Genomic DNA, 23759 nt, shown 5'->3' on the forward strand with positions numbered 1-23759 from the left:
ATTTCCGAACCCTTATACATTAGCAAGGGCATACAGTTAAGAACCCAAGAAAAAGCCACAAAGGCACAAAATCAAATATATAATCAAACATGTCTTTTCCAATGAAATGAGCTCTCATTTATAAGCTTCCATTGGCAAAAGTTTCTATAAAACTCCACTTCAGAAAACATGGAAATTTTCAAAAGAACTCAACACTAGAAACTTTTCAACTTGCTTTTTATAAATATCTCTAAAAGTCATTATTATAATAATGCAACTCAATGAATAATAAATAAATAAGAGCTCATGCAATTATTAGCCTGACCAACTGTAGGTGACGACCAACTGCCAAGCCACCGACTGCATTGCCAAGAATAGCAACTACTAAAAATAGTAAATCCATAACTGAGACCCCCAAAACGCCCTGTCAGCTCATGAGGGTCGCTATGATGAGTTAACTCTATCAACCACACAAACTGGCCAAAAATGGGGCCATTACAGTCTAATTATCAAGTTAAGAGGGAGTGTTAAATTTGTATCTTTGATTAACATACAGATCTGATTGTGCAGATCACAAAGATCTTATATTGCATGAAATGCTTTATGAACGCCTATATATAAATTGCTCCTTGTCTAGGCATGATCGGCGTCTCCTTTGAGATGATTGTGTTTAAGTATTAACTTAACTAATCTTAGTTAAGTTTGTCTACAAACCAATACCTCCTTTAAGCATTGATTATGAGAATGCAATTATGCACCGACCTAGATAGGGTCATGTCCCTTAGAGGGACTTGCCCTATGGTTGACGTATTTATATAGGGTGTGGTTGTAGTTAAAGGACACAAAAATAACAATAGTCTGCTCCTTGAACAATACTGCCCTAGACGAATACTTGCAAAAATAAAACATTTCCAGAATTTTATCACTTCACTCAAGTCTGGTTATTGAAGATCATCTGCAACAAGCATCATAGAAGGTATTACCTCAATCTAATTTGTAGCAGAACTTGCAGAAAGTTTACAATATATACACAATGAGAGTGAAATAGAGAGCAAATGTGACGTGAAATGTATTTCATGTTGAATAAAAGGGTTATTTTAGGGTTATAAGGCCACAAAAAAATTAAATGCATTGGACCCACATAAAACCTTGGCCTTCCCGTGGATCCTTGAAGATTTGCGCTAGATTTGTGTTGATCCGGGCAGGATCCTTATTTTACACTGTGGATTCATCTAGATTCATAATCCCACGAATCCTGACAGATCCAAAGTGTAAAACAAGGATCCTGCCCAGATTGGCACGAATCTGAATTAGGATCGTATCCGAACTCAAATCCAGCCTACCGGGCACAAATACGATAACTCGGAATAAAAGCTAATTTGATCACAAGTACAAACATACGTTGATCACACAAGTACAAACATAAATTGTAGAATAAGGAAATAGCAAACTTAGATATATATAAATATTGTAAAATGTTTATAGAACTCATGGAATATGAAATTTGTGACATCAAATGTTCCAAATATATGTGAAAACAAAAACAAGTCTATGGCTACTGAGTTTTGAATAGCCACTGTTTATGCCTGTGAGGTACCACTCTGACCAACATCAGTTGTATCTGATCGTGCTCTATCCTCCTCTACCATGGCCACAACCTTAGCCACTTTATTCACCTAGTCAACTCACTAGTAAAGAGAGGATCAATAGAATCACTAACCCATTTGAATTTTGGATCAATCTCCTCTAGTGTGGTCAAGAAGGAATTATTGTCCAAAAACTATATGGTTCTAAGACAAAGGTTGTAATGAACAAAGACTAGAACATTTAACCTATCCATGAACAATCTATTGCACCTTTTCGAGTGAATGTGCTCAAGCATGCTCTAGTTGCACTCACAACCCAAAGCATTGCATGATTGGCTTGATATGCAAATGGCAATTTTCTCACACTCGTCCTCTCTCTTCGCATAACAATGAAATAAGACACCTTTTAGGGCTGGAAGGAAGAAATAAGTGAAAAATAAGTTTTTTTGTTTTTTTTATTTACCCAACTCAAGTTGTCGTTGGGCCAAGTCACCTAGCTCGGACTCAGCAAGTCAGACACATGACTCATGACTTGACAAGTCAGCAAGTCAAACGTCTGCCTCGACCAAGTCTAAGTCAAAGTCTTCCTGACTTGGCAAGCGCAACTCAACCCGTGACTCATCGGGACTCATCCCAAGTCTGGGAAATCTGCTTTGGAGAGATGGTGACAATAACATAAATCTAAGGTGGAAATTCTTGTGCTTGGCTATTTAAGCTAGAGTCAAGTTATAGCTATTTAATAGATGATACTAAACAAGGAATATAAATTTGCCTTGATACCAAGGGTTTGAATTTTAAATGATGTCCCATATTATGGATTTTAATATTTTACAAGAGTAAAGAAGAAGTAAATAAAGCACACTAAAGAGCTCCTAACCAACCACATCCTTCACAAAGGAAACCCTGAAAAATCCCCTCTGATTTTATCACTGCAAGTTCTGATTTGCTTTTTATTTTTCTTAAATGTTCTATTTTTTTTGAAATTTTGCCATATTCTGTTTTTTTGTATTTTTGCATTTTTTCTGTTTTTTGAGATTTTCTTGATATTTCCAACACAAAAATGAAATGCAAAGAAAGTAAAAATTGAAAATGCAAGTACAGATGAAAGATACAACAAAGCACCAATTTAGTGATTTTTTTTCCTTCCAAAAATGGCAACAAGCATACCCATACAGGTCTGCTACAGGTTTGAAATTTCTTGAGATATCTATGGCAGATCAAATAGTCTGATTTCATGCACAAAGCCATTCATTAAGTCTGATCTTCAACACAAGGCCTGAAACTCCAAATATTAGCTTGTAATAGCTTCCCCTGATCAAGTTTGAACCCCTTATGACTCCCTTATTATTAATAATAATAATAGTAGGTTGTTTTTAAAACAACGTTACTTAAGCCTTCCTAGGCATCACGTCCCATGGTGGTCCACTTATTGGTTGCTTTACTAAAATAATAATATAAAGAAACTTTATTAGATGTTTATTTTGTTAGTTTATTTAAAACATTAATGTCATAACTTCAATATTCAATTGCATTCCTAAAATCATCACTGGAATCTGAGCTGAAAACTGAGTGCTGCCATTAGTCCAAAGGTAATATCTAAATACAAAAGGGCCACTGGTAGTACCCTCCTAAAACATAGAACCCCTTCCTAAAATTTAGGAAATAGTGCCAAATTTAGGATTTTTAGCATTTTGACCCATTATGAAGAGTCTTAGTGTGTTTCTTACAGGCCAGCAAAAAATCAAAAGATGTTGCAGATCCCTCCCATCTTGCACGCCAGACATAAGACAAAAAAAGGGTAGGATTTTAATACAAAAAGGAATATCTCATGAAGATTAAGGACATTTGAGATCTGCTCAAAGCTATTGGTAAAAAATGGAGGAAGAAGATATAGTAGTCATCACCTTGAAGAGTCTACCTAAGTCCTACGAACACTTTATAGAGATTATCATTATTACTTCCACTAATGTTGATCTGAAATTTCCAAGGTTGCACACCAAACTTCTGCAACATGATTGTTGGAAACAATAGTTTAGTAGTAGTGTCGCCTCGTCCTTCTCACAGAAAGCCTTTGCAGCTAAATCACTTCACAAGAATAATGGCAAATTTCAGCAACCTCAATCATCTCAGCAGGAGAGCCCCAGTCAGTCTCAAGATGGTTCAAAGAAGAAGAAGATTTAATGTGTTGGTTCTCAAAATTGTTGGTTGAATTCCTACAAGCCTTGCCTCCTTGATGTTGGGAATCTCAACACACTCTTGGTCAACAAAGAAGACTGAATGACAGCTATTCAATCTCCACACTTTAGGCTCTACAAAACCTAGGTGGTTGTACATAAATCAATGTTCCTCAAGGCAAGATTAAAGATTCACAATGCAGACTTTAAAACTGATACTCTTGAGTTCGCAAGTATCTTCTCAAGGAGGAATCAAATTTGAATATGTATATAAATAATGGGGTGAAATAGAGTATGGATGCAGGATGGATAAGACAAAGAATATCACCTTCCACAGAACTGTACTTTTCCACTGGGAGAATAGAGTCAATTACAATATTTGCTGCGAATGTCAAACTGTTTGAAGACAGACGCACTACCATTAATTGTTGGAGAGATAACCTGGAGTCATAAAACCCTAATTAATTGAATTTAACTTCAATAGATGAAGACCAATTACGCAAAACATTCACATGCATATGAATTTTTGCTTATTCGGGGTTTGCCCCAATTTCAATCTATCAACAACAATATATATCCAAAAGGACAATTTACAAATAGCAATATTGATGATCAATTCTCAGTCTTTGGAGAAAAAATAGGGTACTTTTATTGATTCCAAAAATAAGTACAATTCGGCTGTGACTGGTTGCAATATCTATCCTATACTACATATACTATTTATCTGTATCTTCTTTTTTAAGTTCAAATTTCTTACTACTATATCCTATATTTTCTAAGGTCCTGGTACCCTCTCTTATAGAAAAAGAAAGGGCGCAAAAAAGCTTCACACCTTTACAAAATAAACTAACTAATTACTAATTTCATCCACTCACCAAATTTACAATAGAGTTTAGAAAATTTTAAAGAGAACCATAATTCTCGCAACATGTTTAGAATTTCTTCAAAATGTTGGTTGCCCTGAAGATCCTTGAACTCAGCAAGAATGGCTCGAACTTCATCCCTGTCTTCCTTGTTGTCCTGCATTTTGTCATCACAAAATGCAGGTAATAGTACGAAACTTTTTCAAACTAGTTTTGCATTTGTCTAAGTTGAATTTGTTATTGAATTGGTTAAAGTTGATCAATCAATCAACTCCAATTCACGTAGCAAATTCTTTTACTGAAGGCTTTCGTGAAGTCATTTTCTTTTTCTGTTTGTCGAGCATGTGATTGATTTTTTAGGCCTTAATCGTCCTTTCTTTCATTTTTAAGTGTGTGTTTCTTCGATTTTAGTCCTGTAGTTTTGCTCAAGTCATTACTTTCGGTATCCCCTTCGATTTGATCTATCCTAGGGCTCAATCCGAGTTGGCAATCAAAAGAGATGACCAATTTAGCGCCCAAAAAGTGGACTTTTTTAATGCAACTGCACGAATTAAAAATATCCTGTTATATTTTTAATTTGACATTCACTTTTTGAAAAATATAACTTTATGTTATATTTTTAAGTTACTTTATCATTTAAATTTTAATTTAAAATAACTATAGTACACTTAATGTTATATTTTTAAGTTGAGTTGCTTTTTGATTTTTCACTTAAGCAACTATATTAACCATATAGCTCAATTTAATTTTTGATATTTAAATCAAATGCTCTACTAAATATTACTTATCAAATGATATTTACACATCATATTGTTAATATGATAATGTAAATATAATTTGTCTCACTTACGTAATATTTTATCAAAATTAAATTAACATGCGCTTAAAAAATCACTTAAATGTGCAATGACATCTTAAAAGTGGACATTTTTTATGCAATTGCATGTAAAATCACTTAAATGTGCAATAACATCAAAAAGTTGAGCTACATGTGTTATATGCATATGCATCAAAAAGGTGAGTTTTTGCCTGGGGTTGCATATGCAAGTAACTTAAACATGTCTTCACACCAAAAAGGTGCATTTTGCACCAAAGACATGTAATTGCATCCCCAAACCCTGTTTTTGGGCAAAAACCATTTTTTTTAAAACATGCATATGCACCTAAAAGGTGTGTTTTTAAAACATGTAATGGCCTCTAAAAGGTGTGTTTTGCTCTATGTTGCATTAAGGTGTGTTTTGCTCTCAATCACATGCATTTGCCCTTCATAAATCCGTTTTTGAAGTTGTGAAGCAAAACTTTGTTAGAATCTATAGTCCACCAATATAACTAAGAGGGTGGGAGGGGTGAATTCAGTTATCCAACTAATATCACAATTATCAACCTTAAACAACTTTAACCATATGAGCAATACAATCAGAAACCATAACAAGATACTCATACAAAATAACATTAGATATGTTAACTAGGGAAACCCTTGATCAGAGGGAAAACCCCAGCGAGGATGGTACCCACAAGATGATGCACTAATATAAATATTCCTTATTAGAGGATGGACCCTGTTAAGAGTCTATAACAACATTCAGTACATATCAGTCCCTGTTAGGAGACTTTGAATCCCTATTAGGAGATTCCAACACTGTTAGGGGTTGTGCCAACCCTGTTGGGAGTTGTGGAAGGTAGTTGGACCCATTGCCCAAATAGCTTCAAGGGCAAGACCAATGAACCCACTGTCCAAATGATCTATGTATTATTCCTTGCAGAATAATAGAAATGAATTGTACTTCTTTCCTCTGTCCTGTCGACCGAACCTCTACTCCTTCTGATCTTGTAACCAGATCACAAAACTCGCATCCAATAATCCCTTGGATTGCTTACTCACATTCAATAATCACAGCTCCTTTTCGCACTTCGCACTTCATACAATGATCACAACATACCATACACATTTAACAAACAAGGAAAACATCTTTCCTTTATACCATATCTTCAAAATAATTCCTTGAGTCAGCCTTGAATTAATTATAATAAGATAATTAATTAATTACAATTACAATAGCACCGTCGTCTCGCAATCTATACAAAACTTCACACGTGCAGTACTAGGGCTTGCGCATTTGCTAACATCACCATCCGACTGTCCTCTGTCACTGACTGGCCACGCATCTTCTTAGTACATCTCACATGAAAGGTATAATACAAACATCAAGAATTGCTTTCCACGCACTCTGTTTATGTACTGCTCTCAGTAAATCAAGTACAACTTCCATACGTCTTTGACTTACGTGCTGCCCATTGAACCTCATCATCAAGACATCGTACTGAACATGTCCATGATTGCGCATCACCAGACAAGCAAAACCTTGTCCGTACAACTAAGATCTCTCTCTACTACTCTGTCAGTCTTCACAGACTTACTACTATGTTGACATCAATGACAAACATAGTCATGAATGCAACATGTCAATACTCTCCAATGCTTAGGATACTCTCCCAATGTAGTATCATCAGCATTCATGCTAACAAACTCCATGCATGTGCCCTCCAAGAACATGTTATTGCTTGGAATTTTCAAATCTCTCCATTCCATGGTATGCAATTCGTTCCATAAGGGGCATTTTGGTTTTTCTAAGTGTTTCCAAGCATTAAACATTGAAATCTCATGCAAAAAACATCTTTTTTTTACTCCAATCAAGGGCATGTTTTAGCAAAAAAAGCCCAAATTTTGCCATTTTAGCTCACGCTTTTGCATTTAAATGGAGCATTTTTGAGTTTTAATCTGTGTCTTTGCTATTGGAAAGCACGTTTTTCCTTCTCAATGACAAAAACAACTCGTGTTGGTAGTTTGGAATCACGTTTTTGGTGAAAAAAGTCCCATTATCTTGCATTGAATACAAGCGTTGGAAATTTGAGGGATTTTAGGGCACGTTTTTGGCATTATGCATTGAAAATGCCTCATTTGCTGCCCATTACTAATTCCTCTTGCAAAGTTTGAAAAAATCTAAGTTTGTTTGAGAATTTTTCAACATTGGAGCTTCTTCCTCCTTCATTTTTGGCACACAATCATCATGTAAGTGGACATTTTCCTTGATAATTAGTTTGTGCTTATCTTGCTGATTGTATGCATGTTTTAGCTTGATGATTTATATTTGTTAATTTTGTTACCATGGAAAGTGTATTTTTCCTTTAAAAATGATGCAATGGTTCATTTTCATGTTTTTTGTTTTTTTCCCAAACTCCAAATTTGAAATTGCATGTTGAAGTGGTTTGCTTGTTGACATGTTTGAGTCTTTTGCCAAAGGTACGTTTTTCTTTTGAAGTTTGTTTTTGTGTTTTGTGTGTTTGCTTTTCGGTTTTCTTCATTTTGGAGAAGTTGCAAGTTCTTTCTCAAGAACTTGGTCATGTTTCACTTCACTCCATCTTCCATTTCATGCAAAAGCATCATCACATTCCATTTTCATCTTTCAATGCCACAACACTTCGCATCTCATTCATCCAATGCAATTACATGTATTTCATCCCATCCATCATTCACACGTACATGTAATCTCATTTTCCATTTCCATTTCCACTCATCTCACTTTCCGCATCCAATCGCATGACATAATTACACGAAAACTCTTACACATAATTGCATCTCTAAAACCCGTTTTTTGACTTATAGACACTTTTTAAAAGGTCAAAAATGTCATGTGCATGTTTACCCATGTACTTTGACTTCACCTTTCCACAAAGACGACTATAAATTTCACTTTGCCTCAAACTATATTGTATTTCCATCTTTTCATATGCACTTACACTTCATGAGAAAAATACATATCATTCTACTTCTCATATCATTACGCATTTCACCTCATCCATCATCCGCACTTACACTTCATGAGAAAAATACATATCATTCTACTTCTCATATCATTATGCATTTCACCTCATCCATCATCCGCACTTACATGTAAGCTCATTCTCCATCCGCATTCGCATGTCATCTCACTTTCCATTCTTCATTACATGTTGTGGATACTTGTACTTCATTTTCCATGCAATGACATCTTGAAAGCCCAAGTCACTTTTTAAAAGAGAACAACTTTTATTCGCACACATTGCCATGCATTCCACCTTCATACATATCCATCTCCTTCCATTTTTCACTCCACCTTCCATTTTCATCCACTGCATATGTATGATGTCTCTTTTTGAGATCATCTCATCGGGTCCTCAAAGTATCTAATCCCTACTCAAACCTTTGTTGCTGATCAAGAATTCACCTTTTATGGCAATATCCTCTAATGATGTGTTCACGTTTTGGAATATTTTTGTGTTGCAGCACAAGCACAAGAGATGCCCTCGCCATCGAAATCTAAGGGCAAAATGAAATACCAATTTGATAAAGAGTTGGCTCATAAAACTCCATCTCATGTCACGTCCATTCTTGACAATGTGTTAGACACAAAAATCAGACATGTGGACATGGCTGATTTCCTGCGAAGAATAGAAACTCTTGTTGGTCATAACATGAAACGTATCAAGAGAAGTCATATTCACTTGGTGTCTACATTTCCCATGGCTGCCTTGGAACCTAAATTTTGTTCCTAGACGCGCGAAGCATTTCATCTCAAAATCAAAGATGATCAAGGATGCTAATGGCAGAGTTATTATTAGTCTCAATCTAGAAGTTATCAAGAAAAATTTCGAAGTGCCGCATAATGTAGAATGCATAGATTTGACCAAAGAATCATCTTTGGAAATATGGAATGAGAATAAGGGAGATTATCAGAAGTATGTGAATCAATATTGGTTGGATACCAAGAGAAACATCTTCTCGAGATGGCCAAAGACTGTTCACAAATCTAATTTCAAGCAAGAGTACAAAGATCTTATTATTATTCTCAGCAAGATTTGAGATCTTAAAGATTCCACCAATTTTGAACCATGAATATATAAATTCATCTTCCAAATCATAGAGAATAAAGAACATATCTTTTGGGGAGAACTGATCAGCACTGCACTTTGTCAACAATTGCTCAATGTAGGGACTTAATGCCTTTCTACATGAATTCTTACCTTGTTTATATTGCTGCTGCCATGGGATCTTATTATAGACTCTCAACCGAAGGAGATCCCCTTCAAATTCCAGTTTGAGATTACTATGATCAAATCACTCTAGCTAACAGTATTAAGTTCCATTATAGAAGAGTTCAAAATGCTTTCTTTGGGCATTTCTGGTGTCTGTTTGATAAAGAATTATCCTCAAAAGGGTATCTGATGAAGCTTGGGAGAAGGTAAATTAGTGCGGTTGTATCTTTATCCAATTTCCAACAATTACTTACTTGAGGCTTGGGTACTTTAAAGGTGAGTCATATACCTTACCTAGCTATGCTACTGATAGGATCATCCTAATGGAATTAGCCAATTAACTCATGGAAGTTCAATCTAATCAGCATGCTTTGCATAGGCCCGGTTTTGGTATTTCTTCTACCAAACCCTTGGAAGCAAGAATTGCAAAAAATATGGAAGCAGAATTGCAGCTAATCATTTTGAAGAAATTCAAAGCTAGATTTGACTATGATTTCAGAGAAATGAATTCTCAAATCAAAAGGGCTTTCACACATATTCATCGTATTAAGGCTGTTTGGATTGGCATGCAGACAGAAATGGATATAATGAAGGTGGATTATTGTAGAATAACTTTGCAGCAAATCATTGATCATAACATGCTTGAAATCTCGTCAGCTTTCCAAATCGAAAATGATGGCAATGTTCTTGATCCCAAATATCATCAGGCAGGTTTTGATAAAAGGTGCCCTTTTCCCATTCAATGGCAGCAGAAGAAAAGTACATCCATCCTTGATAGATTTCAATCCATTTTAGCAAACACCGACAAGTGGCTAAAAATTAAAGGCCTCAAAAGGGTTAATCCAAAAGTGGATTTGGATTGTGGAAGTTTTGGTCCTCCTAGAAGGAAGTCATGGCTGAAAATTATAGGTAAAGATGGAGCTTCTTCTTCTGATGTGAAGAAGTCTCTTAAATTCAAGTCAAAGGGTGGAAAGGGATCTAAATCATCTTAGATCCCTGAACCAGCTCATGAGTCAGAGGAGGAATCAGAGGAACAATTAAAGGAAGAATCAGAAGAAGATGAGGAGGAAGAAGAGGAAGTTATGATCATATCTCCCCTAAGACCTGCACAGACTCATGCACCATCCATGCATGAAGCACCTTTTTTGGATGAGATAGATGATGATTTGGATTCATTTTCCACTGTTTTCACACCTTCCATTCCAACTTCAGAAGTCAACACATTGGCTCTTCCTACATCTTCAGCGGCTCCTCCCATTTTAACAAATGAACAATATAAACATTTGGGGAGTGTGTTCAAAGATTTTCCAACTCTGACAAAGGGTCAAATTTCTCAACTTGATACATCTCTCATAGGCTTTGAGTTATTCATGAAAAAATCCTCTCACCATGCACCTATGAATTCAGCTATGCAAACTAAGTTTTGCTCAATTACAATGAAGATACAATCAGTATCAATGCCAATGGTCTCCACTATACCTACTTCCACAGATGAAAGTTTCAGTTTGCCTGCATGGTTGAGTAGGATCACAATGAAGAGAAAGAAAGTGATTGTACCTCTGGATAACATTCCTGTAAAGAAAACCAAGTCCAAATCTTTAAAAGATAAGATTGTTTCAAGTATCTTAGTTGATTCAGAAAAAACCAAATTTGCAAAGGTTGTTGAGCCATTGGTGGACAAGCCTGTTGAAGAACTTAACCGTTCTGATTACAAGTTAACTAAGGGAGAAATTGGGAAGCAGTCACGTTTGAGTTGCTTACAAGATGCTCAAGATGCATTAGCTAATGTGTCAAAAAGCAATCATGAATTATGGGGAAAAAAGAATCAACTCAAACAGGAGGTTGCTTAAATGAAGTCATTCGGCAACAATCTTCTCAAAATGTTGTTGTTATGTCCCAAACATCCAAGGAAAGAAAGTTAATGGAAGATGCCAAGTCTTGGATAGGATAAGTCATTTCTGAAGGAGTCTAAGTCATTACAAATAAGGATAAAATCCTTAGACGTATCAAAGATATGATTGAAATGGAGCAACACTAGATTTCCTCTTTGACTCAAAAAGCAGATGATTTGAAAGAAAGTTAATGGAAGATGCCAAGTCTTGGATAGGATAAGTCATTTCTGAAGGAGTCTAAGTCATTACAAATAAGGATAAAATCCTTAGACGTATCAAAGATATGATTGAAATGGAGCAACACTAGATTTCCTCTTTGACTCAAAAAGCAGATGATTTGAAAGAGATTCTGAATGATTGGGATGAGATTGTTAAATTTGATTTAGATGCCATGATTTCATGTGACATTCTTCAATCATGTGAGATGTTCTTTAGATATCAAGGGCTTATGGGCTACAAAGAAGAAATAGTGTGAAAACTGATAACAAAGTTGCAATCAGCCCTTGGAGATTGTCAAGCAATAAAAACGGGGATCACATGTGACTTAAAGCAAATGGGATGTCAGATTCTTGATGAACATGGTAATTTGATTGCAGTTGAAAGAATGATTTCAAAATATACAATCAGAGTCAATGTTGATATAGATTATGAAGATTTTGGCTCTCACACAATGAACAAGTTTGCTTCACATAAATCTTTGGCAAAACACTTGCAAGTTTCTCTAGTGACGAATTCCAAGGTTGTGCAATCAGCATATGAAGATGCAGTAAGGATAGAAGCAATATCAAAGACAATGAAGATTTCTGATCTTCCTACAATGCATGATGTTATCATCAAATTCAAGGCACTAAAGAACAATCTTTAAGATTGTTATTTTGTTTTTATTTCTCTTTGTAGATCAAAAGGGATGCATTGCATAAATAAATGTAATTACATGTAATGCGAGTTCCATGTGCAGTTTCATGTAACCCAATAATTTCTTTTCTACTTAGACTTGATCAAAGTTGGTTGAGTTGCTCCCACTTTTTCCTCCATCTTTTTCTCAACTCCTTTGCCTATATAAAGGAATGCCCTCTTATTGTAAAATCATCTTTTATTGTATGCAAGAGAGCCCTGGAGAAATTGTGCCAGCAAAACTTTTTTGTGTAGCACTATTTTGATAGAAAAGTGAATACAAAGAAGTAATTGAGACTTAAACTTGATTGAGTGAAATTGTTACTTGTGTGAATTGGAAGCTTTGTCTGTGATTTGCATATGTTATCTTTGCTTCATGTAATCTTGTGTTCTTGATAATTGAGTTTAAAAAGAGTTAAGAAGCAATTGGAGCCAGAGCTTTGACTAGGAGTAATTATAGAGATATATAGTTAGAAGCTTTGTCTGTAGCTTATATCTCTTTCTTGATTTAAAAAATAGTTAAGATATCTTTACTTTTGGAAGTCTTTGTGCCCTGTTAATAAAGCTTATTCATATAGAATTACGCCCAGACTTAGAGCCAAATCGGTACACTTTCAGCTAGCCTTTGAGTTAGTATTGGTTTATTGGTATCACCATTTTCAGCTTTTAGATAGAAGTGTAGTTAGAGATTTCACCCTATCCATTATTCACTCCACAAGTAAGTGGATTCTTTCATAAAAGTTAAGAGGAAAGAATATTGGTAACACCTCTTACAAAATCTCTCAACTTCTTGCTTACCTTGAGTTGGTCCAAGGAACGATGAGAAGGGGGAGCCTTCCCTTTAAGGTAAGAGAGACTCTGTCTCACACGCTGTGGTTGATCATCCTATTTTGCGACTAGATTTTACCCAAAACTGTCAATTACAAAATATCCACCCAACATTCCTCAAGCTCCAACTCACAAGTATCACTAGCATAACTTGCATAACTTGTCCGTAACTCCCACGTAGCTACTACATGCTATTCAAAACTTACAACTGGTCTTCCTCTGCCGAAGTGAAATATGGCTGCATGACTAGCTTTGGGTCATCTTTTGCATTGACAGCCCAAATCGGCAATCCCATGGCGAAATGTCTTGAAAACCCATACACAAAAAACACAAAAACTGCACTACAAGAATGTTACTGGTGAATGATCTCACAATGTCCTTTTAACAATGATCAAAAGATGCATTAAATTTGAACTATCCACACACGAAAGTATAAAGAAATTGTCACATCTAATTCAATGAGAATTTAAGTCGGATGAAATATACTTAGCTATTCTACACATTATCCTCTCGTGAGGCTAAAGAAATAATTCCATATCGATTTTCATCCTTACAGCTCCAAAGAATTCTCCTCATGCGAAGTCGCGAAATCGAGATAATACTCCTTCACAATTCAAGAAATCACAAGATCCGGATGCCAGTAAATTATGAGCTGCAAAATTGGACTAGCAAGATCATGTTTGATGCGAAATCACGAAAATCGGAAAGCTGACATTTGAGACTTAGCGAAATCACAAAATCAAAATCTCCACTTTACCACTTGCCGGATACTACAAATTTTCGGATCTTCCCTATTCTACAAATTTCTCTTATCCAAAATAGTGAAAAACCACTAAATCGCAACTATGCTTATTCCAAAGCTTTGAAAACAAGAAATGACTTATTTTGAAGAATAGTGTTTTAAAGCTCCATCATTGGCTCTTTCTAGGGATGCATATTTCATTAAAATTTGGCGAGAATTCAGCTATCTTTGGAAAAACCAACAAGAAACAAAGAAAATAAGTAAAATCAATCCTACTCTAATAATATACAAGATATAACATGTTGCATTAAAAGTAAAAAGGTTTTTAAGGAACTGAGCATGGACAAGAAATTCATGTATTCCCATCACTATCTTATAAGAAGAATGAATGTTCCCCTGCTTGTTTAGATATTATAGAAGGTACTAACCATAGAGCATCAAATTTGCTATATTTCCCTTTGTCTTGATCCTTAACATTCCATTTTAGCACCCAATCACCAATATTAAATGTTCTATCCATTGATTTTTTATCATGAAGATACTTAACACTTTTTTGCCTTTCAATGTTATGCTCCAATGTTGTTCCCCGAATCTCATCTAATTCTGCAAATGAGTCAATCCTTTCATCCATAAAGTCTATGTCCTCAATTTGTTATCTCTTGATGAACCTATAAACTGGTAATAAATTGTTTTCAGGAAGCTTAGTTCCTTTCTCATACACAAGTTCAAATGGTAAAAACCTTGTGGCCTTTTTGTTTGTAATCCTATCTACCCATACTACAAAATGTAGCTTGGAATCCCAAGCTTTTTTATTGTTATCCAACATTCTCTTGATGATTTAGAGTATACTTTTACTACTAGGTTCACCTAACCATTTCCTTACAGATGATAAGGGGAAGAATAAGAGACAGCAATACTATATTTGCCACAAAATTTTGAAAATTCTTCTAATCTAAAACACATGCCATTATCAACAATAATCTTTTGGGGGACTCCAAATCTGGTGATTATGTTGTTCATTAAAAAATCTGTAACAACCATACTTGTAGAGCGTCTAGTTGAGATATAGCTCTCACCCATTTTGTGAAGTAATTTGTGGCCACCAGAATCCAACTATGCCCATTAGTTGATTTATTACTGATTTCATGTATAAAATCAATTCCCCACATTTGAAATGGCTCTTCTTGTAAAGTCTTAAGAGGGAAAGCTCCATTATACTTAAAATTCCTGAAAATTTTTGACATGCTTCACACTTTCTAAGATGGGGCCAAAAGTATCGTGCCCGCAAAACCTTATGAGCAGTTCCACAAACTCCTTCATGCATCTCTTTCAAAATTATAGGTGTTTGACCCATATCTAAGCAAAAATGCAAAATTCCATCTCTATTTTTCCAAGAAAGATCACCTTGAATAAGAATATACTTTGCTGCCTATAACTTTATGGTTATTTTTTGATTCTCATTCAGACCTTCATGATATTTCATACATCTCAAATAATATACAATGTCTAAACACCAAGGGCACCTTTTTATACTTACTTGATATTGTTCTTCCTCCACTTGATTAACTTGTGTTGCTTCTAAGTTAAAATAAGCCATGAGTTTGGCTAATCCTAGACCTCTTACAAGTTTAGTTATCTGAATATTAATATTAAATTCCTGAATTTGATTTATCCATTGGCATCTTCTTCCTATAGTCTCTATCTGTCTAAAAATATCTTTGACTACAACATTAGGAACATATGCTATAATATGAACACCCACTAAATATGGTCTAAAAGCCTTAACTGCCTTCAACAAAGCGTATGCTTGCTTCTCATTGATATCATTATTCAATTCTGAACTTTGTGAACTCTTGCAAAAGAAAGAAAATTGGTTGTTCATACCCTCCTTCATTCTTCTAAAGCATGACTGCAGCAATTGTGTGATATGATGCAAAAGAAAATATTTGAAAAGGTTACTTGAAATCTGGTGCTTTAAGGACTAGAACCTCTTTTATTGCTTTCTTTAAATTTGCAATTGCTTATAGAGCTTCATCATCCCAGATCAAATTCGACCTTTCCTCTTAACGGTCAGAAGATGCACTAAATTTGAACAGCTATCCATACACGCAAGTACAAAGAAATTGTCACATCTAATTTAGTGAGAACTTAAGACAAATGAAATATACTTAGCTATTTCACGTGCTTATCCTGTCGTGAGGCTGAAGAAATAATTGCGTATCGATTTTTGCGTTTATGGCTTTGAAGAATTCTCCCTCATGTGAAGTTGCAAAATCGAGATAATACTTCTTCACAATTCAAGAAATCGCGAAATCGGGATGCTAGAAAATTATGAGCCACGAAATTGGACCAATGAGACTATGTTTGATGCGAAATAACGAAATCGAAACTTGACATTTGAGACTTAGTGAAGCACAAAATTAGACAAGCATGATTACATCATTTCCGAAATCACAAAATCAGAACCTCCACTTGTCCAATACTCTGAATTTTCGGATCTTCGCTATCCTGCATATTTCTCTTATTGAAAACAACGAAAAATTGCTAAATCGAAACTCTACTTATTCCAAAGCTTCGAAAACGAGAAATGACTCATTTTGAAGAACAATATTTTAAAGCTCCATCATAATGTAACTACTATCACAAATAAGGTCATTTGCTCAAGGATTGTAGCAATTGATTGGCTTTTGAACAACGGAAGCATGACGAGTCTCAGCCTAAAGCCAATGTTGTTGAGCACATAAAGCAAAATGAGTCGGCCTTTTATGCCTTTGTGGCTAAAAAACCTATAGACCATGTAAAATCTTTTGCTTGGTAAATAGCTTTAGGGGCTTCTAGGCATTTTACTTACAAATGTGATTAGTTTAGAGAATTGTATCCCTTTACTAATTCAATTATGTTTGGAGGAGGTGAAAAGTATATTGTTGTCAACAAGTTCAACGTTCAGATACAATTTGGTGGAAGGAATCTCATTTTCCTCAATGTATACTACGTTTCTAGCATGGAACTTACCCTACTCTCAATGAGTCAGATCATGTGGCACTCTCCTCAGCTTGATGTCGTATTCAGTGTCACAAGTGCTCGATTGTTGATCGTGCAACACGCACTACTATAGTTGTTGGTATTGAGGACCATGGTCTATACAAGCTTATGGATACAGGTGATTATCTTGAGCATGCATTTGCAGCAAAATCATCTTCTATCAATAGTCTCTAGCATCAGTGAAATGGTCACTTGAACATTCACTATCGTGCTTAGCTTGTGCAAGAAGATATATTACATGGCCTATCTGAAATTCAAACTTAAAATCAGCGAGTTTGTGGAGTTTGTTGGATTGGGAAGCAGCACAGGACACCCTTCAAAGATACTGACTCATAGTGAACCTCTAAGGTACTATAATTAGTCGACATTGATGTATGTAGTCCAATGAATACTCCTTTTGGTACTAGGTGAAGGTTTTTCTTACTTTTTGTTGATGATTTCAGTCATTAAATGTGGATTTACTTTCTTAGATAGAAATCAGATGTATTTACTATATTTCAAAAATTTAAGGCCTTAGTAGAAAAAGAGTTTGGTTCTATTATATCTCTTAAGTCTGATTATAGGGGGAATTTTCTTTATTACTTTCTCCACTTTCTGTGTTACACATGGCATAAAATATTTGTTCACCATACCATACAACTATCAATAAAATGGCATCGTAGAATTTTGCAACCATACCATTATAGAAATGGCTAGGTCTATGATGGAAAATAGAAATGTTCCTAAGAAACATTGGGCAAAAGTGGTGTTTACATGCAGTTAAGGAGAAGACTCTATAGGAAGCCTGGATTGGTCACAACCCTAGGATCAGCCAACTAAAAGGTTTTGGCTCTTTAACATATGTATAGATTCCAAATGCTCAGCGCTCCAAACTGGATTCCAAGAGTCAAAAGCATATGTTTATAGGATATAATGAGAACTATAAGGCTTGTCAACTGATTGATGGAGACATCAATCGTCTTATCTTCATTTGCGTTGTTGTCTTCAATGGAGAACAAGGATCATTTCAGCTTTCCTTGTTTGAGAAAAAAATTGAGGATCAACCCTTGAAGGCTTCTAATTTGGTTGTTTGTCTTCCATTGGGCTCACCTGATGGGAGGGATGATGTCGGTTCCATATTGATGATTTGCTTCCTGAGTTTCCTCTAAATGATGTTAATCTTCCACCCATTCCTGATCCTCTTCCTCCTCCAGCTCCAATTATTACTCCATCAGATGTCGGCACATGTACTCTCCAGCCTATATGATGGGCTAAGACCATGTCATGGCCCCCACTTAGAACCCTAATTATAGTGTTCTCCTCCTACAAGAGATAGATAAATGATATAAAAATAAAAAAATACATTACTATTAACTATTGATATAATGATAAATAAATATAATATATTCATTGTATGATATAAGGTTATATATGTTACCATAATATAACGTAATTTTTATATATCAACATATTGATATAATAATGATATTGTTTTAATATAATAATACATATAATATAAAATAGTAATACATCAAATGCTATGATGTATACTTATTTGATAAAGAATAAATAATGTTTATGCTAATTAATAATCAAACAAAGAATAACAATTAATATATTATTAAAACCTTATGAAAACCTTAATAATAATAACAATTATGAAAACCTTAATAATAATAATATATTAATCAATATAAATAATAATTATAATAAGGGCATTAGAATAGACACATCCCTTAAAACATGGCAAATATATAAGGATATCATTTTTGGGGGGGAAATATATCATGATGGACAAAAATTTATCTTATTAAAAACATGGATGGAGAAAAGTGTCATTACAGATCATCAATGCTCTTTGTCCTGATGAGCTCACTGAGGGTAGATCTCCTAGAAATAAGCGCAAGCAGAAAAACACGGATAACTTTGTTCTCATGGCCAACCTTCATAGTATTTTGAGCCTCATACATTTAAAAAGGTGAACAAGCTATGGACGTGGATTACCAATGTCTTATGAAGAACAATCCCCATGTTCTCCCTAATCTTTCTCCAAGGAAGAAGCCCATTAGCTGCAAATGGGTGTATAGGGTAAAGTATCATGCAAATGGTACCTTAGATACATAGAAGGCTAAATTAGTTGCTCAAGGGTTCACACAATGGAAGGGCATTGACTATGGGGAGACTTTTTCTCCTTTTGCCAAGATGAGTACAATTTATCTTCGTCTTGTCATTGTACCTCAGTGTGGATGGAAAGTCCATCAAATGGAAGTTAAGAGTGCTTTCCTCAATAGTGAGTTGTAGGAAGAAGTCCACATGATGCAACCTCTTGGTTTCAAGGTTGCTAGCAAAGACCACCAAATATATTGACTCGAGAAAGTACTCTATAGACTCAACAGGCCCTCGTGCACAACAAATCGAGATTGATCGGTACTTGGTTGCTCATGGTTTTCAATGTTGCCCTTTGGCTGTAATTTGTATATCAAACTCTCTGGTGATGATGTTCTCTTTCTTGTTGTCTATGTGGATGACTTGATCATTATTGGCAACTCAGCACATTTGATTGTAAATCAAACAAGACCTGTGCAAGGATTTAGGTGATAAGGTTCAGCAGACTGACGGTAGCATCTTTATTTCTCAGTCTAAGTATGCCAGGAACTTTCTTGACAAGTTATGAATACAAGATTGTAAACCTACTTCCACGCCTATGGAGAAAAACTAAAGTTGTCAACCAAGTTTGATTGTTCTCCTATTGATGAAACCGTTTACAGGCTGCTAGTGGCAGTTTCATCTATCTCGCTGCCACTAGACCTGATCTCAATTTTGCAGTGAACTACATTTCATGCTTCATGATAGCCATCTCTAGATATGTGTTCAATTAGGGATCTAGTGTAGTCATGTGGACTAGCAAAAAGCAGAATGCAATCTCACTCTCCTCCACATAAGCAGAGTACCGAGGAGCTGTCAAGACAACTTGTGAGGCAGTTTGGCTTCATCGGGATGCTTGTAGATATGCATTTATCTCAAGTAGATCCGACTCCCTTGCTTTCTGATATTAAGGAGTTCTCAAACTTGCCAAGAATCTGGTCTTCCATGAAAGAACCAAACATTTGGGTATTCATTACGATTACATTCAGTAATTGGTTGAAGAAGGGACAATTCAGTTGCAAAATGTTCCAACAGCAGATCAGACTGCAGACATTCTCACCAAGCCTCTTGGTCCAAATAAGTTTGCTAAATTCAAGGGTCAGTTTGCTGTTGTTGACAGATTGAGCATTAAGGGAGGGTTTTAGATATTATTTAATTACTTTAATATTTGTAAATCTTTGAAGATAAGATCATTTCTTAAGTTTCTTATTAGAAACTATATTCTTGTAACCTTGTGAATTCTTTATAATGATCTATTCAATCATTTGTTCATACATCAAATAATTTATCAATTATTTCTCAATAATATATCCCTCACACCATAGCATTTTTAATTTGTTGACCAACTGCTTTTCAGCTATTATGCTTTTCTTTTCTGCCAAGCCCCGGATAATACTTTTTTTCAAAAAATAAGAGCGAGAAGCCGAGGGATTGTGCTTGACGATCTCCACTCCAATTAGTCTCCACTCCAATTAATTAGTTGGTAGGAATTAATAAGAGATTCCTATAACCCCAAAGAAGACAAATCAGCCCTAAAAAACATCCCAACTAGAACTACAGTATGTACTACTCCTGATAAGGCAGAATACTAAATAGAGAAAACTAATATATTCACTTAATTTTCTAAAAACTCAGAAATTTGCTGATTGAGCAATAAACAGCCCGCAGAGCATTTTATAGACCTCAAGGCTGTCAGAGAACAACAAAATTGATCCTAAACTAAAAAAACCTTTACAAGCCGGAAGCTACTCTTCTTTTAAATCTGGAAAAACACAGAAAAAGAGCATTGTATTTTAAGAACAAACTACTAAAAGGCAATTGGAGAAAAATTGGTTGTATTCATAGTTGATTTTTCTACCGTGTTTTGAAATGCACATTAGTATGCATTATAAAGGTCTTTCTGCACATATGGTTTCTGTTTTAACATTAGAAAGATTTATAGTAATAATTACAACATCAAGAGTACTTTATTTTGAGCATGGCGAAACCTATATCTGCAGGAGGGGCAAACCCTCAGAATTGCAGCAGATTCTCCTAAGGAGCACGAGATTGAGTCGTACTACCTAACACACACACATACACACACATATATATATAGATATATCAGTTTCAACTTTGCCTAGGCAATTTATAGATATGTAGATTTTCCATATAGTATATACTATATACTATATATTATTAGCAATTTGAATGTGATTCGTGAAATCTCTCAAAGTTCAATTTTCCATGCACAACTTACACAACCTAGATTCAAGTCACATTTCCATTTCTGTTTCTTTTTTTAAGAAAATTTCAAGGCTATAGCTCCAAGAAATGTTTCTACTCGAGAATGACCATGTTGATAGAGTGGATGAGGTGCTGAGCATCTGAAACATGTCGAGGACTTAAACTAGTTGTGGAAGGGGCACATGGTTTGGGCCACAGCAAGTGAGCCTCTAAGTTTCAGGGTACATGATTCGGGGCTCATCAAGATTGGCAAGGACCTAAGCTGAGACCTTCATTAGACCCCTATGAAACCAATTATCATTTGCAAAACTTAAATTGGCATTTGGAACAGGACATTTAGCAATACCGAACAAGGAGAAGGTGGCTTTGGACTGGTTACGGAGAATAGAATATGAATCTGGAAATGCAAAGTGGATGCTTAGAAAAAACCCATTTTAACTTTACTGTGTTTCACATTGTTCACAAAACTGCCAGTAATCAGAGCTTGCAAGGCCCCAAACACATAAGAGTTAGCTTTTCTTGTCTTTTTACTCTCCTGTTGGTATATGTGTTGAATAAGCTCAGTGTATCTACTCATTTTTGCAATTATGCTCTGTTTGTCAGTTGGTTTAGACTACGGTAACGTTAGAGTTAACATCGGTTCAAATTCTTTACCTGTCTGCTGATGATATAGTCACTTGGATGCATGGGAGTGGGATGATGCCATTTAAAATCAAACTCCAGGAAATAATGTGCAACTGTACAGCTCTAATATATAAAATGAAGTCCATAAGATGTAGGTATCCGAGCAGAATGAAGGTCTTTGACCTTATATGGAAGTTTCTAGGTGATTTGGGTTAATGGTCAATCATCTGCCATTAACATATACAGTATAGCTATAAGCTAGGCCTGGCTGGGCTAAGTTGTCGAATGGGAATCACGTTGATATTTCTGTAGGGGATTGCATTCCTATGCTTGAGGTGGGAACCTATAGAAGTCTATTTAGCATTTAGTTTGGGGTTAGTAATCAAACCCTTGGCGTCCGTGACAAGAGCATATGTAATTCCAGATTTAAGATTTGTTATGTAGCTTAGTTCACACCCTGTCCTGAAAAGGACAAAAAGAAAAAATATTACCGTGTAATACTCAAGGTTCTAAGGTCTCGGATTAATAATGGGGTCAATATTATGATTGCAAAGCTGCCCACCAATAATTGGACCGAGCCCGGTCCAGATTACTAAAATTATGCATTTTTGCTCCCTGAATTCCCCTTTAATGAATGAACTGAGATTGTAATAGGAAAACATACAAGAAAGCCTAGATGAGGAATTTCAAATCATTAAGTAAATAGAGAAAATTGGAAGCAGTGCAGAATAAATATTAGAAGCAATATTACCTGGGTATCAATGCCAAAGTTTGTAGAAGGAGGAACATTGAGCAAAAGCAAGGAAGCTCCATGTTTCACAAGTTCCAAGGCCTTGTCGGGATCCATCTCTATTTTGTAAGGACTCTGCTGATCCATCTCCATCTTTCACAATTTGACCATCAATACGGACCTGCAATGGTTTTCGAAACTCTGAGAAGAAAATAATATTAATATTTCTCTCTTGACAACTTAATTGCTAGAACTTGTCCATAAAGCAGTTTTCCCTCATTCTTTTCTCTTCCAAAGTTTAAATTACAGATTTCTCGTAAACAAGAAAGAAAACATAACCGTTGAGAGAGGGCTTTGAGATACATACGTTATTTTTCCAATAGATTTAGATTACTATCACCTCTCAAACCGAGTGAGAGTGAAAGATCAATCCTGCATGACGCTGGCCGCACCAGGCGTAAAAGGGCGGTCGGCTTGATTGGAGCTAACGGTAAGATGTGCTGCTTTTGTATTTGAAAAGAATTGGAAGTTTCTATGATAAATTTAGAACTACCATGTAGATAGAACAAATTTGGTATAACATGTAGATAGAACTGTCCCATAGGCTATTTTTGGCCTCGTGGACGTTAAAATTTTATCTTATCTTATCTAAAACAAAACTGCTATATCAAAAAGTTAATGCAATATGGGACCACTAGGAGCAAAATGTTTTTACGGAGCAAAATTGGATCCGTGTGCCCTCGGAATTGAACTGGAATTCGAAGTCAGGAATATGAATTTCTAAATTCTATGTTAGTTTTTAAAAATGAAAATGGAATAGGAATTTGTAAATTTTAATTTTAATTTAAGACTAGTATTTGGATCTTCCACCTAAATATTTAGAATTGGAATTGGAAGTTGGAAGGAAGTTTTAGGAATCTTCTAAGCTGGAACACACTTGTGGAACATGAGCTTGAATCTCTCCTTCCTCAGTATCTACTAT

General features: G+C 35.4%; 1 protein-coding gene across 3 annotated transcripts in view; it reads right to left on the reverse strand.

Moving 5' to 3' along the window:
• LOC149571360 (AAR2 protein family) overlaps window positions 1–23418 on the reverse strand; it is a 308404-nt gene extending 284986 nt beyond the window's left edge. For 2 of the 3 annotated variants that reach the window (XM_089812904.1, XM_089812902.1), the window contains exons 1-2: window positions 23145–23355; window positions 22799–22978 (exon numbers count right to left, since the gene is read on the reverse strand). In XM_089812904.1, the coding sequence (XP_089669030.1) occupies window positions 22799–22930 (132 nt within the window). In that variant the 5' untranslated portion in view covers window positions 22931–22978; window positions 23145–23355. Of the gene's footprint in view, window positions 1–22798; window positions 22979–23144 lie in introns of all 3 variants that reach the window. The other variant, XM_089812903.1, reaches the window with a different exon arrangement.
• Window positions 23419–23759: the final 341 nt, after the last annotated feature.

The sequence above is a fragment of the Cupressus sempervirens genome, chromosome 2 (assembly GCF_028749045.1).
Source record: "Cupressus sempervirens isolate cs-2001-9-10 chromosome 2, ASM2874904v1, whole genome shotgun sequence".
Classification (NCBI taxonomy): Eukaryota; Viridiplantae; Streptophyta; class Pinopsida; order Cupressales; family Cupressaceae; genus Cupressus; species Cupressus sempervirens.